Here is a 15,961-nt window from a genome sequence, read left to right as displayed (position 1 = left end):
CAATAAGAGGATAAAGAAGAGTAGAAAATTTTAGAGACAATATACAAAGACTCAACTTGTATATAAATTATATAAATTTGATTTAGAAAAAATAATACTTCTACTGAAAATAGTCTTTAATCCATGTACAAATATTGATATGGGGGAAATAACAATAATCATCATGCACTGTTTTCTACCTCAGCTAAAGGATAAATTGTTATGTGCCATCGAGTCACCTGCAACTCATAGCAACCCTATGTAAACAGCTCGAAAGCCTGCCCTATCCTAAGCCAGACACACCAACTCCCATTGTCCCAGTCACTGTATTAATCCACCTCATCCAGGGTTGTCCTCTCCTGTGCTGTCCCATCCACCCTTCCAAGCATGATGTCCTTCTCCAAGGACTGGTCCCTCCTGGCCATGTGCCCAAAGTACATGAGATGGAGCTTCAAAAAATCCTAGCCTCCAAGGAGATATTTGGTTTCACTCTCTCCAAGACAAACCTATTTGTTTTCTTGGTGGTCCATGGTATGTGCAAGACTCTTTTCCAGCACCACAACTCAAAGACATCAATTCTTATTCTGTTATTCTTAGTCATTGTCCAGCTCTCTGATGCATAGCAAGTAATTGCGAAGACCATAGCCTGGATCAGGCACACCTTAGTCTCTAGACTGACATCACTGTTTCTCAGTACTCTGAAGAGATCCCTGACAGCAGATTTTCCAAAATTCTTTTTTTAGGTGTATGTGTTTTGTCAGAATAAAAATTTGACTTTATTATGTGTTTTTTTAAACAGAGAGACTATAAAACACTAAAATTTAAGCTTTTCTTATCCTTTAAAAGTAATTAAAGGATAAGAAAAACAAAAACATCCCAAGAAACACCCAGCCACCAAAAAAAAAAAAAACCAAAAATAAAACCAAAAGCAAACAACAGATAAGAAAAGCTTAAATTTTAGGATTTCTTATCTTTCTGTTTTAAAAAGCACATAATAAAGTCAAATTTATATTCTGACAAAACACACGCACCTAAAAAAGACTCCAAAAATTACAAAGTCCATAGGTAACTTTGTTGAGTTACCCTAATTGACAAGGAACAATGTGCTTACTATTAATATTGACTAGTTTGACTTAGTGTGAAACTTAGAGTCTTGTCTGATTTTATTCCATTTTTTTCCCTGTTAAATAAAGCAAACTCTATTTATTTGGTGTTTATTGAAAATATAAAGTATTTCAACTTCACATTTGTTTCTATCAGTCACACTTGCATCAAAAACTTTGCCCTGCTTCCTCATAATCCTTCTCCAGGGCTGCCAAATCTTCCCTGGCCTCAGAGAACTCTGCTTCTTCCATGCCTTCTTTAATATACCAATGCAGAAATGCCCGCTTGGCATACATGAGGTCAAACTTGTGGTCCAGACGGGCCCAGGCCTCTGCAATCGCTGTGGTGTTGCTCAGCATGCAGACAGCACGCTGGACATGGGCCAGGTCTCCTCCTGGGATCATGGTGGGTGGCTGATGGTTGATGCCCACCTTGAAGCCAGTTGGACACCAATCTACAAACTGAACAGAGTTCCTTGACTTCATGGCAACAATGGCATTATTTACATCCGTAGGGACCACATCTCCTCTGTAAAGAAGGCAGCAAGCCATATACTTCCCAAGCCGAGGGTCACACTTGACTAGCTGGTTGGAGAACTCAAAGCAAGCAGCAGTGATATCTGCCACAGAGAAACGTTCATGATAAGCTTTGTCAGCAGAGACAACAGGAGCATATGTTGCCACGGGGAAATGTATTCTTGGATATGGTACTAGATTGGTCTGGAATTCAATTAGGTCCACATTCAAAGACCCTTTAAACCGGAGGGAAGCAGTAATAGAAGACACTACCTGACTTACCAGCCTATTAATATTAGCATAAGAAGGGCGTTCAACACCAAGTTTACTATGGCACATGTCATAGATGGCTTCGTTGTCCACCATGAAGACACAGTCTGAGTACTCTATGGTGGAATGGGTAGTGAGGATGGAGTTGTAAGGCTCCACCACAGTGCTGGAAACCCTGGGGGCAGGGTAAACTGAGAACTCCAGCTTAGTCTTCTTGCTGTATTCTACTGAAAGTTGTTCTATTAAGAGAGATGTAAATCCTGATCCGGTGCCTCCTCCAAAGCTTCGGAAAATTAAAAATCCTTGAAGTCCACTGCACTGTTCCACCTGGTTGGGGTAAATGGGATGTGAGAACCCAGTCAGAAAAATTCAGAAAGAATTATAATGAAAGGATACAATAAGTCCTTCTACCCTAATCCTTAACCCCCCTCCCAAACAACAACAATAAAATAGAAAAAAAAAATCCTTTTTTTTGAGAAAAGATTAGTAACTAGGATAACTAACTGCACAGCAAACAGATCTACTTTGAAATGTGGTGCTTCTGGAGTAGAAGTGCCTCGAAGTTTCACTATGAACAAAGCATGTATACTTTTAATGCCTTCCATGAATTTATCTGTGTTTGCTCTAAAGCAAGGTCCTTTATTCAAAACAAAGAAAATAATATGGCTAGCAAAATACTGAAGCCAAATCTTTCCTCCTTCACAGTAGTTGAAGTGTTTATCACATCTATACTCAATCTTCTGTGCTGGCATGAAAGGCGTTGTATTTACCTAGTTACACCAAGTCTCCAATAGGAAAAAGATTCACCTGACTCCAGGTCCTTACAGGAGTAGAGGTCAGTAAGTAGCTGGGAAAAAGGCGTACAGATCCTACCCCTCAGCCAGTTTTCACCTCATAATAGAGCAGAACTACACTACAGGATTTTCCAAGCTATAATCTTTACGGAAGTAAATCACCCTTTCTCTTCCCACAGAGCTGCTGGCTGCGTTTCAAGTTTAGCTGCTGAACAGCCATTGTATCACCAGCGTTCCTCTTGGTATTAAATAATGCTGCTGATACTTGGGAGGAGTCCCACTACAGGATCGGAAGCACCCCAACACGGCCCTATCTAAAGGAGAGGATCACTTACCAGCTTTCGAATTCTCTCTAGAACGAGGTCCAGGATCTCTGGCCCCACAGAGTAGTGGCCTCGGGCGTAGTTGTTCGCAGCGTCTTCCTTTCCACTAACGAGCTGCTCTGGGTGGAAGAGTGAGCAGTATTTGCCTGTACGAGTCTTATCTGCAGGAAGTGAAAGTAAATCAATGCATTCTGCTCAATTCAACTCTAATCCAACCACCATTCTTTCCCAAAAATAGCTTTTCTTAGGTTGGAAAATGGAAGCATGGAGCCACCAGGAGTTAAACTTTCAGCTTCTAGGCAAAAGGCAATTCAAATCCATACTGTAACTGTTAGGGAGAAAGACCTAGCAATCTATTTCCCCAATAATTATAGCCTAGAAAACCCCATTAATTTGTTTTACTGCCGTACAGTCTCCACAAGTGGGAATCAACTTGATGGCACCCAAGAATAAGTTTAGAAAAGAATGCAATTCTTTGCACACAAACTGAAAGTATATTTTTCTTACTATACTTGTTGTTGTTGTTGTTGTTGTTATCCACCATCGAGTAACTTGCGACTCATAGTGACCCTATGTACAAAAGCCCTAAACTCTGCTCTGTCCTGTGCCAATCGCACTGTCTCTGACACTCCCATCCCGATTATCCCAGTCACTGAATCAATCCATCCACCTCATAGAAGGGCCTTCCCCTCCTGCTCTGTACCTCCACCCTTTCAAGCATGATGTCCTCTCCAAGGATCAGTCCCTCCTTACAACATGTCCAAGGTATGTCAGACAAAGCCTCAGAATCCTTGCCTCCAAGGAGCAGCCTGGTTTAACCCTCTTGGTACCCTCAATATTCTTCTCCAACACCACAACTCAAAGGCAACAATTCTCCTTCTATCCTCCCTAGTCATTTTTCAACTCTGTGACACATAACAAGTGATTGCAAAGACCATGGCCTCTATCAGATGCACCTTAGTCTCCAGGGAGACACCATTGCTCTTCAGCACTTTGGAGAGGTCCCTAATAGCAGACTTTTCCATCGCAATACGTCTTTTAATTTCCTGGCTGCTGTTGCCAAGAGTGTTGACTGTGGATCCAAGCAAACTAAAGCTGTGAACAATCTCAATCTCTTCACCATCCATCCTGATGTTGCTAATTGGTCCAGTTGTGAGAATCTTTGTCTTCTTGACATTGAGCATACTTAGGGCATTTTTATATTTTATGACAAATATTTCTATCCACAAAATAACAAATAAAGTGTTCTTTGGGAAAGTGTAGAAACCTAAATTGTTATTGATGTTCTAAATGAGGCTATTAAGAAAGTATGACAAATTTTAATGCCCTCATGATTCAAATGCGATTAACAGTACACTCATGCCATCCTTTCTAACATCCTGGACACTTATCTGCCCTTCTCAGAGTTCAGTACTTGACTTAACTAACTTTCCTTAGGTAAAACCCTTACCTAACATTCAGAGAGTTCAATAACTTTCAACTCTTTTCATCTGATAGTCTAGAACTTTCTTAGCTCCATTACCATTTAGCACTTCTTCACTTGAATCAACATTACTCAGAATTGTTCTATTGCCAAAGTCTTAAACTTGCAAAATTCTTTCTCTGATTATAACTTTCTTACTTTCCCTTGACTATGCTCCTGGGTTGGCTCTACCTCTGAAGATCTTCCCAACCTCATCTTTCATTGTTCTCCTTCTCAGACTGTAAGTTCTAGCTACACTAAGCTGGTTCAATTTGTTACATACCTTCAGGCTTCTGTGAATTTAAAAATACTATTCCCTATAAGGAGATGTTGCATAATGTCAATGTTATCTTTCTTCTTCTGTAGCACAACCTCAGCAGAAAAAGAAAAATTGGCAGTTCTTCACAAAGTTAAACATAGAACCACCAATGACTTCACAATTCCATTCTTAGGGTATGAATACAGGAGACTTCAGTATATATTATCATAGACCAATATTCCTGACAGCATTGCTCATAATGAAATGCCCTTAGACAAAGGGTAGAAATAACCCAAGTGTCCACCAAAAGCTGAATGGATAAGCAAAATGTGGCATACCACATATAATGGAACATTATTCAACCATTAAAGAGGAATTAAATTCTGATACCTCCTATGACAGAGCTGAAACTTTAAAACATTATGCTAATTTAAATAAACCAGGCACAAAAGGGGAGGTTTTTTATTCCATTTACCTAAAATATGTAGAAGAGATGAATTTATAAGACAAAAAGCATGGTAGAGTTTATCAGAATTTGGGTGGAGAGAAATTATGCTTAATGGGTACATACATATAAGACTTTCTGTTTGAAATGACAAACGGATTTTGATAGTAGACAGTTTTAGTAATTGCACAATACAGTGAGATGAAAATTTTATAATATGCAAATTTACCACACTTTAAACAAGAAAGAAATAGCAAAATTGCAACCAAAACCCATTGTTTCTTGATTAGAAAATCACCTTAGGTTAAATGTGACTATATATTTTCATAGTTTTTTATGTACCAGTTCTGTTTTCAACTGGGACCAATCAGCTGACACTTTAAATGCATTATGTTCAAAACCAAACTTCACTTACACAAGTCTTCCTTCGGAATTTCTATTTCTTTAACAATTACATTACTGAATCAGTAAAAAATTTCTTTCAGAAAGTATGTTATTATGATTTAAGTAAAAATTTACAAAGTGAGTTGGTTTTATTTTTTGAAATTTATACACAGGTTGTCCTGTGATATTGGTTGCAACTACCAAAATGTGTCAGCACTCTATCCTTTTCCACCTCAAGTTCCCCATTTTGGTTCACTTTGTTTTACTGCCCCTTCCCGTCTTTTTAACTTTGCTCTTAGCTAAACATTTGACTGTGTTCTCACATAATTAAATGCTCTTAAGAGTATGTTCCTTTCAGTAAGGAACAGAGTATTTATTGCTCACTTGTAAGATTATCTTTTATCCATCTGAAAAATTAGTTCAAGAGTGGCTTAGTGCTCCTTTCAGCAGCACATACTAAAATTGGAATGATCTAGAGAAGATTAGCTTGACCCCTGTGCAAGGATGAGAGATGCAAATTTGTGAAGCATTCTATATTTTTAAAAAAATGGCTTTAGTTCTAAGTTATAAAGTTTTCTAAGAGTCATAGTCTCAGAGATTCCAGCCAGTATATCTGGACTTTCTTATTAATTTTAATTTTTATTCTTTTTCTCCCACTCCATCCAATACATTCTATTGAGATCTCAGTCAGAATGGTTAGTAGATAGCTGGGTACCATTTAATTCTTGTCTCATGTTAGTGGAAACTGTGATTTAAGAGATCAATCAGTCCTTTGGAATTCTTGTATCCTGGAATGTGGTTTCTTCCTTCTCTTAGCTCCAATGGAAAGAGATCAATAGTTGTCATGAAATGGCCACTCACAAGCTTTTAAGATGCCTATTACTCCTTATCAAGCAAAATGTAAAACATTGTCTTTATGAATTGTGTTTATATCAGTTGAACTAGATGTCCCTCAAGACTATGGTTCCCTCCCCCCCAAAAAAGGATATGGTCCCTGGCTCTCAGTGTCAGGAGTTATCTGGTTATGACTAATTGGTTATCAATATGGATTACATTTCAACATTAAGAAAGCAAGAATTTTCACCACTAGATTCAATAGGCAACACCATGATAGATGGAGAAAAGTTTGATATTGTCAGTGATTTCATCTCACTTTGATCCACAGTCAACACCCTTGGTACCAGCAGCAAGGAGATCAGGAGATGCACTGCATTGGGAAAATCTGCAGTCAGGGACCTCCCAAATTAATGAAGAGCAATGATGTCAGTTTGAAGACTAAGGTGCACCCAATTCAGGCAATGGTCTTTTCATTCACTTACTATTCATCTGAGAGCTGGACAATGAATAAGAATGGCAGAAGAAGAAATAATGTCTCTGAGCTGTGGTGTTAAGAGAAGGGTACTGAATACTCCATGGACTACCAAAAGAAGAGATATGTATGTATTGGAGAAATTTCAGCCAGAGTGCTCTTTGGAGACAAAGATATCAAAGCTTCATCTCATATACTTTGGGTGTGTTGCTAGGAAAGGTTATTCCTTGGAAAGAGACGCCATGCTTAGAAAGATGAAGGATAGTCAGAGAAAGACCTTCAATGAGATGGATTGACACAGTGACTGCAGCAGTGGGTGCAGTATGCCAGAAATTACGAGAATGGCAATAGGACGACAGGGTACAGATCTGTTGTTCATAGGGTCGCTCTGAGTCTTGACTGCACTTAACAACAACAATTGTTCAATTGGTTTTCATGACTGTGCCCCTTACACATTATATTGTATTGTATATGTAGGTGTATTTGCAACCTGTACAAACTATGCTGGAGTATCTGTCAACCATATATGTGACTGTGGATGTACTCTCAACTTCCACCATATTCCTGTCAACCTCTTAGCTTACATAACTGCTTATTTATCCACTTAAATACTGTTTTTATTGTGTATTTATCATTTCCTTTCCCTCATTTGTATATTTCCGTATCTTTTTTTGATTTTGTTATGTATGCCTGGATCCATTCATATTGCATATTGTCATTCCTTCAACAAAGTTAGCATATAATTTTCCCGACCAAGCCTACCATTCCTAGTAACCATAAAACAATGTTTCTTTCTGTGTATAAGTCTTCTCTTGAGTTTTTATAATTGTGACCCTGGACAGTACCTGTCTTCTTGTAATTGGCTTATTTCACTCAACAGAATGTCTTCCAGAGTCATCCATGTTGTGAAATGTTTCTCATATTCATCATTGTTCTTTAACTGTGCATAGATTCCATTGTATGTATCAGCTACAGTTTGTTTATTAATTTTGCTACTGATGGACACTTAAGTAGTTTCTATCTTTTTGCTGTTGTGAACAAAAAATGCAGTGAACACTGGTGTGCATATGTTTGTGTCATAGCTCTTAGTTCTCTGTTATGTATACCTAAGAACTAGATTGCTAAATCATTATTTTTATGTCAAGCTTTTGGTTGAAATGCCATATCATTTTCTACAGTGATTTTACCATTGAAGTTACCTCTCAATTCTGTCTTGGACATTCATTTGATTTTTTTTTAATTACTCTGCTCTGTTTTAACATAATCGCTCAAATAGTTTCTGTTCTACATTCTCGGCATCACAACTCCACATGAAGTCTGCACACTACAACATACTCATAACTGAATATACTAATTATTCCTGTTGTTGTTGTGTGCTGCCAAGTCAGAACCAACCGATAGTTGACCCTCTACCAGGTTTTCAGAGAAAGTTAATCACACAAAAGCTTGCCCAACCTTCTCCCATAGAGCAGCTGGTAGATTCAAATGGCAAGCCTTTGGGATTGCAGTGCAGTTTCTTACCATGATAGATGGAGAAAAGTTTGATATTGTCAGTGATTTCATCTCGCTTTGATCCACAGTCAACACCCTTGGTACCAGCAGCAAGGAGGCGCCTCCCCCTCCCAAAACTGAAGCCAAAGCAAAGGCATTAAAGGCCAAGAAGGCAGTCCTGAAGGACAGCCACAGCCAAAAGAAAAAGAAGATCTGCACGTCACCCACCTTCCGGCAGCCCAAGACGCTGAGATTCCACAGGCACCTAAATACCCCGGGAGGAGCGTCCTCAGGAGAAACAAGCTTGATCACTATGCCATCATCAAATTTCCCCTGACCACTGAGTCAGCCATGAAGAAGATAGAAGATAACAACACACTTGTGTTCATTGTGGATGTCAAGGCCAACAAGCTTTAGTTTGCTTGGCTCCAAAGTCAATACTCTTGGCACCACCAGCCAGGGAATTAAAAGATACATTGTGATGAGAAAGTCTGCTGTTAGGGACCTCTCCAAAGTACTGAAGAGCAATGGTGTCACTCTAGAGACCAAGTTGTGCCTGATACAGGCCATGGTCTTTGTAATCACTTGTTATGGGTCAGAGAGCTAGACAATAACTAGGGATTATAGGAGAATTGATGCCTTTGAGCTCTGGTATTGGAGAAGAGTATTGAATATACCATGGACTGCTAAGAAAACAAGCAGGTTCATCCTGGAGAGGGTTAAACCAGGCTGCTCCTGGAAGCAAGGATTCGGAAGCTTCGTCTGACATACTTTGGACATGTTGAAAGGAGAGAGCAGTCCTTGGAGACAAATGTCATGCTTGGGAGGGTAGAGGGACAGCACAGGAGAGGAAGATCCTCTATAAGGTGGATTGATTCAGTGACTGGGGTAATCAGAGAGGGTGTGTCAGAGACAACAAGGTTGGCACAGGATAGAGCAGGGTTGTACATAGGACTATTGTACATAGGGTCACTATGAGTCGCAGGTGACTCGACAGCACATAATAACAACAAAAACAACCCACAATTAGAAGATTTCTTTGACTCCCAACTTTAGCATTATTTTAAAAAATATTTTACTCTGTATGAGTAATAATAACAAACGTTCACATTCTTTGCTAGTAGTTTCTAGCAACTAGCTCTGAAATCAGGAAAAGATTTAGTGTTCTGTTATAACATATATGTATGTATGAAGAAATAAATACAAATTTAGTTCATTTAATCTCCTGTCAAACATTCTTCTAGGTGGTATAGCACTGGTCTGTGCATTGCTGTACAGAGGCAACTCATGGTTGCTGTGATGCTGAAGACTGTGACAGTGATGTGCCAATCATGGTAATGGGTACCCATGGTGGACAGTGTTGGCTGGAGCTTCCCGACTAAATCAAGCCTGGAAGCAGGAGCGGCATCCACTTCCGAAATGGCTTTGCCTCCAGAAACTCTATGTACCAACAGTGCTCAGGCTGTTCGTTCATAGGGTCGCTATGAGTCGTCTACAACTCGACGGCATCAAACGACAACAACAATCATAGAGAAAAATAAGGTTAATTTTTCCTTTGGATGTGTTTGCCATCTTATGATGCTACATGGCCATTGACCAATTCTCTAAACTTGGGCAAAATCCAAATGACCCGATGCAGATAGAGATAGAGACAGAGATAGAGATAGAGATAGAGATAGAGATAGAGATGATAGAGATAGAGAGATAGAGATAGAGATGATAGAGATATAATTTGATACTTTCAACCATTGATACTTGATTGCTTTCATTGTGGGTCTGACTGAGTACATAGACTGCAAAGCTTCACTTTACCAATAACAGTTGGTTCCAGGTCCATGAAGAGAGCTCGTGGCACATACTTTCCAGTTCTTGTCTCACAGAAGAATGTATCGAAATATGGAGAATTCATCGTTTCCATTTGAGTATTTCCCAGTTGATCTATTTTACTGTCAAGAACAACACCATCTGGCTGTATCCCATGTTCCAGGCAATAGAGCTCCCAAAGAGCATCCCCAATCTGGACACCAGCTTGGCCAACGTGAATAGAAAGGCACTCCCTCTGCAGTAAATCAGAATGGGACAGACCTTCTTAAGTAAGAACTTCTGGTTACAAATCATGGAAAAAAGAAGTCATGTTCTCTTAAACCAGGAAGAAAAATAATTTTATCAGGATAATTAAAGTATATCATGTAAACCAAAAACCGAAGTATTCATAGCCTTCAGAAATAATGGAAAACAAATACCAACTTCCACTAAAAGTTTTCCTTTAACAACACAGGTTAAGTACCTACTGATTATTGGTCTGATATCTAGGTTAAAACCATGTATACACCAGACCTATTTGCCCAGAATAAATTTGCCTAGTTATCTGTGGAAAAAGAATCAACATATACCTTTGTCTCATAATAAAATTCATGGCAAATAGATTCAATTTATTATATTTTCATGTCATGACATTTTATAGTTAACTTTTTATCTAGTGTCTAAATAAGAAAGGACATCCTAAGTTTAAAAATTACAAAAGATAAAAGGAATAGACTCAATTTTCCAAAAATGTAAAAGCCTCTTTATCGTAAGATTCAAAAATCCAGGTAAAGATTTGCTAAAGCATAGTGAAGAGCTATACATAAAAAATTTTAGTATAAATCAATGTAAAAAAATGAAACATGAGATATCTGTTGTAAATTACAAACAATATCAATAAATTATGAAAGAATCTAAAATGCAAAGATATAGGCACAATGGAATTCACCAAATAGTCACTTCTTGGAGTACAAAAGCATGGAAAATGCTTACGATAAAATATTAAGCAGAAGCATTTAAAATATAATTGCAGATAGAGCGTAATATCACTCATATTTGAAAGACAGCATAGACATTCTGTTATTGGTGGTGAAAAAACCTAGAAACAGTGATGATGGTTACATAACTTGATGAATATGTTATGTTGTTGAATCACATGCATAAAAAGCAGTTGAAATAGAAACATTTTGTTTCTATTTCACTACAGCAAAATTTGATTTTAAAACAGATACAGGAAAATCTAAAAGAAAATGCATCAAAATATTAACTCTAGATGTATCTCTACCCTAAGTGATTTTTCTGTTTGTTTGCCTAATTTTTTTTACCACATAATGCCCCCCATCCTACCTCATGAAAAACCTAAGAATATAGCTTTCTCCTTAAGATTACTGCCCAATTTTTATCACCATAGATGGATTATGAATGAATTTCATTCCTAAACCTGTTTTTAATTTGTACATAGGTAGGAACAGTTACGTATAGTTCACATTTAGCATCAGTTAGTCAAATACTTTTCTTGGTATATAGTATATAGTGTGCTTTTCTAGGAATTAAAAAAAAAGTAAAGAAACACTCTAGACACACTAGAGTATATTTATTATTACAATATAGTGATAAAAACAATGTTTTTATACACGTCACTAATTTGCAAGCAGTACTCATTTGTTATTATAAACTATTACATGCACCTCATATTTTTAATATAATGGATTTTATAAGGGCTTGTTGTGACAAGTGAGTTGTCTGTCAGCTCAAAATTAGTAAATCAGGAACAAATATCTACTCTGAGGAGAAATGAAAAATTAAACCTGAAAAATATTTTAAAATAGCAGCAGTTGCTGACATTAAGATTGTTGAGTTTTGACAGTCAGGGTCTATTGTCCCAAGTTCACTCTGAGAACTCTACAGAGGCAGGATCCTGTTTTCTGCATCATCAGACTGTTCAGATCTTTTGACTTGATAAACTGATAGGCACACCTGTATTCACCTGGGGTTGCACTTTGCCGAGAACTAAGACTCATCTGCAATATAATCTCAGGCCAAGGCCAATCACTTGTCTGCGGCTGCACATGCCACTAGTCTAAGAATAAGACAGAGAGCATTCTTGCCAGTCACACCTCTGCAATCTAACTTGGACTCTGTTCATCTTCAGCTGCATTAAAATCTTTGACCTTTGTATCTTCAATTTGCAAGACATAACACAGGTTTCTTTGCTTACAAGAAATTAAAATTCATTCTTGGGTAGAGCTTCCTCTTATTTCATCTCTGGGTAAATATCGTTCTTGGAACAAAAACAGTCTTGTTGCAAATTTATAACTTAAAAAGCATCTTGCTTAATAATCAATAGCCAATAGTCTTACCAATCAATAGCCAAACCTCTATTTGGCGTTTAAAACTAGCTGTTAAAATATTAATCACACTGTTGATGTTGTGTGCCGTAGAGTTGGAACTGACCAAGAGCTGACCCACTGGTGGAGTTTTCAGAGACAGTTAATCACACGGGAGGAGACTGTCCATCCTTCTGCAGAGCAGCGAGTGGCCTCAAACCCCGTGCCTTCAGGACTGGACCGCAACTTGTTGCCACTGGGCCACAGAGCTCCCTATTAGTCATACTACAAATATTTTGTTGTTATATGGATGGCAAAGAGATTGAGAGTGTTCACACCTTCAGTTTGCTCGGCTCCACGGTCAACACTCTTGGCACCAGTAGCCAGGAAATCAAAAAACATATTGCAATGGGAAAGTCTGTGGTTAGGGACCTCTCTAAAGTACTCAAGAGCAACGGTGTCTCTCTGGAGACTAAGGTGCACCTGATACAGGCCATGGTTTTTCCAATCCCTTGTTATGCATCAGAGAGTTGGACAATGACTAGGGAGGATAGAAGGAGAATTGACGCCTTTGAGCTGTGGTGCTGGAGAAGAGTATTGAATGTCCCATGGACTGCCAAGAAAACAAACAGATTCATCGTAGAGAGGGTTAAACCAGGCTGCTCCTTGGAGGCAAGGATTCTGGGGCTTCGCCTGACATACTTTGGACATGTTGTAAGGAGAGACAGGTCTTTAGAGAGGCACATCATGCTGGGTAGAGTAGAGGGACAGCGCAGGAGGGGAAGACCCTCTATGAGGTGGATTGATTCAGTGACTGGCGTAATCGGGATGGGTGTGTCAGAGGCAATGAGATTGGCACAGGATAGAGCAGGGTTTAGGGCTGTTGTACATAGGGTCGGTATGAGTCGCAAACGACTTGATGGCACATAACAACAACAACAACATTGTTGAGTATTACTGAGTAACTTCCAATTCATAGCAACCTTGTGTACCACAGAAATAAGCACCACCTAGAACAAGAAAACACTGAATGGTTCAAAATTAGGAAGGTTGTATGCCAGGGATGTGTCCTATCTCCATACCTATTCAATCTATATGCAGAATAGATTATCTGGGAGGCTGGGTTGTATGAGGAGAAATGTGGCATCAGGATTAGAGGAAGATTCATCAACAATCTGTGTTATGCAGATGACACAGCCCTGCTTGCTGAAACTGAGGAGGATCTGAAGCGCTTGATGCAGAGAGTCAAGGACTGCAGCCTTCAATACAGATTGGGGTTCAATATCAAGAAAACAAAGATTCTCATCACTGGGCCAATTGGCAGCAACATGATAGATAGTGAAGAGGTTGAGATTATTCACAGCTTCAGTTTGCTTGGCTCCAAAGTCAACACTCTTGGCACCAGCAGCCAGGAAATTAAAAGACTGATTGCTATGGGAAAGTCTGATGTTAGAGACCTCTCCAAAGTACTGAAGAGCAATTATGTCACTCTGGAGACTAAGGTGCGCCTGATAAAAGCCATGGTCTTTGCAGTCACTTGCTATGTGTCAGAGAGCTGGACAATGATGAGGGAGGATAGAAAAAGAATTGTTGCCTTTGAGATGTGGTGCTGGAGAAGAGTATTGAGAATACCATAAACTGCTAAAAAACAGACAGGTTCTTCCTAGAAAGGGTTAAACCTGGCTGCTCCTTGGAGGCAAGGATTCTGAAGCTTTGTTTAGCATAATTTGGACATGTTTCAAGGCAGGACCAGTCCTTGGAGAGGAATGTGATGCTTGGGACAGTGGAGGGACAGCACAGGAGAGGAAGACCTTCTATGAGGTGGATTGATTCAGTGACTGGGGTAATGGGAGTAAGTGTGTCAGAGACAGTGTGAATGGCACAAGATAGAGCAGGGTTTAGGGCTGTTGTACATAGGGTTGCTATGAGTCACAGGGGACTCAATGGCACATAACAGCAACAATGCTGGGCCTGATTGTTAATGCAGAACAGATCATTCAGGAAGCTGGTCTTGATGAGGAGGAATGTGGCGTCAGGATTGGAGGAAGACTCATCAACAACCTAAGTTATGCCAATGACACAACCTTGCTTGCTGAAAACAGAGGAGGACCTTAGATATTTGCTGAGAAGGTCAAGGACTGCAGACTTCAATATGGGTTGAAGGTAAACATCAAGAAGACAAAGATTCCCACCACTGGGCCAATTGGCAGCACCATGATTGACAGAGAAGAGATAGAGGTCGTTAACATTTACAGCCTGCTTGGCTCCACAATCAACACTCTTGGGACCAGCAGACTGGAAATCAAAAGACAAATTGCACTGGGAAAATCTGCTATCAGACACTTCTCCTGAGTACTGAAAAGCAATGATGTCAGTCTAAAGACTAAGATGTGCCTTAACCCAGGCCATGGTCTTCACCATTACTTGCTATGCATCAGAGAGCTGGACAAAGACAAAGGATGACAGAAGAATTAATACCTTTGAGCTGCGGTGCTGAAGAAGAGTCTTGAACATACCATGGACTGCCACGGAAACAAATAGGTTTGTTTGGATAGGGGGAAACCAAGTTTCTCCTTGGAGGCTAGGATTATGAAGCTCCGTCTCACATACTTTGGGCACATGGCGAAGAGGGACCAATTCTTGGAGAAGGATATCATGCTCAGAAGTATAGAGTGACAGTGCAGGAGAGGAAAGCCCCGGATGAGGTGGATTGATACAGTAACTAGTTCAATAGGGGTTGGTATGTCAGAATCAGTGAGACTGGCTCAGGACAGGGCAGGCTTCAGAGCTGTTGTACATAGGGTCACTATGTGTCGCAGGTGACTCCACAGCACATAACAGTGCTGGGCCATCCTCACAATCATTGCTTCTACTTTATCAGGCATAACATCCTTCTCTAAGAAGCGGCCCTTCCTGATAACTTTCCCAAAGTAAGTAAAATGATGTCTTGCCATCCTTGCACCAAATCATTCTTCTAGTTGTATTTCTTTTAAGATTTGTTTATTCTTCTGGTAGCCCATAGTGTATTCAGCACTTTTACCAAAGACATCACATCTTCTTTGGTCCTCCTTATTCATTGTCCAACTTTCACATGCTTAGGAGAAGATTGAAAAATATCATTGTTTAAAAAAAATACCATGGTTTGCATATTATCTGATATCTGTAATACTGTTGGCCTACTATCCATTATACCATCTCAGCAATATCCAAGCCAAAACAATATGGCAAACCAACAGATGAGGATGGACAAAATAATTAAAAATCAACTACCAAATACAAATATCAACATTGATAAATTATGGTGCATTAGTTAATATTGCCCAAAGCTCATCTGACTTACTATACCCACTGCCACTGAATTAATTTCAACTTGCGGTGACCTTCCATCTGGTTTCTGAGACTATAAATCTTAACGTGAGGAAACTGCCCCTCTTTTTCTCACACAGCAGCTGGTGGACTCAAAACCCTGATCTTTTGCATAGCAAGCCAATACTTA

At 39.3% G+C, this 15,961-nt stretch overlaps 1 protein-coding gene across 1 annotated transcript; it reads right to left on the bottom strand.

The window, feature by feature from the left end:
* Positions 1 to 1,250: 1,250 nt before the first annotated feature.
* On the bottom strand, positions 1,251 to 15,419 carry TUBAL3 (tubulin, alpha-like 3). Its single transcript, XM_006891882.1, has 4 exons — positions 15,324 to 15,419; positions 10,148 to 10,394; positions 2,998 to 3,146; positions 1,251 to 2,195 (listed from the first exon to the last, which is right to left on the bottom strand). The coding sequence occupies exons 1-4, from the start codon at positions 15,417 to 15,419 to the stop codon at positions 1,251 to 1,253; spliced, it is 1,437 nt and encodes a 478-aa protein (XP_006891944.1).
* Between the last annotated feature and the right edge of the window lie 542 nt (positions 15,420 to 15,961).

Source organism: Elephantulus edwardii, unplaced genomic scaffold (assembly GCF_000299155.1).
Source record: "Elephantulus edwardii isolate Elephantulus edwardi_28Jun2011 unplaced genomic scaffold, EleEdw1.0 scaffold00105, whole genome shotgun sequence".
NCBI classification, from domain to species: domain Eukaryota; kingdom Metazoa; phylum Chordata; class Mammalia; order Macroscelidea; family Macroscelididae; genus Elephantulus; species Elephantulus edwardii.
The sequence above is the reverse complement of the archived record's forward strand: the minus strand, read 5'-3'. Positions and strand labels throughout refer to the sequence as shown.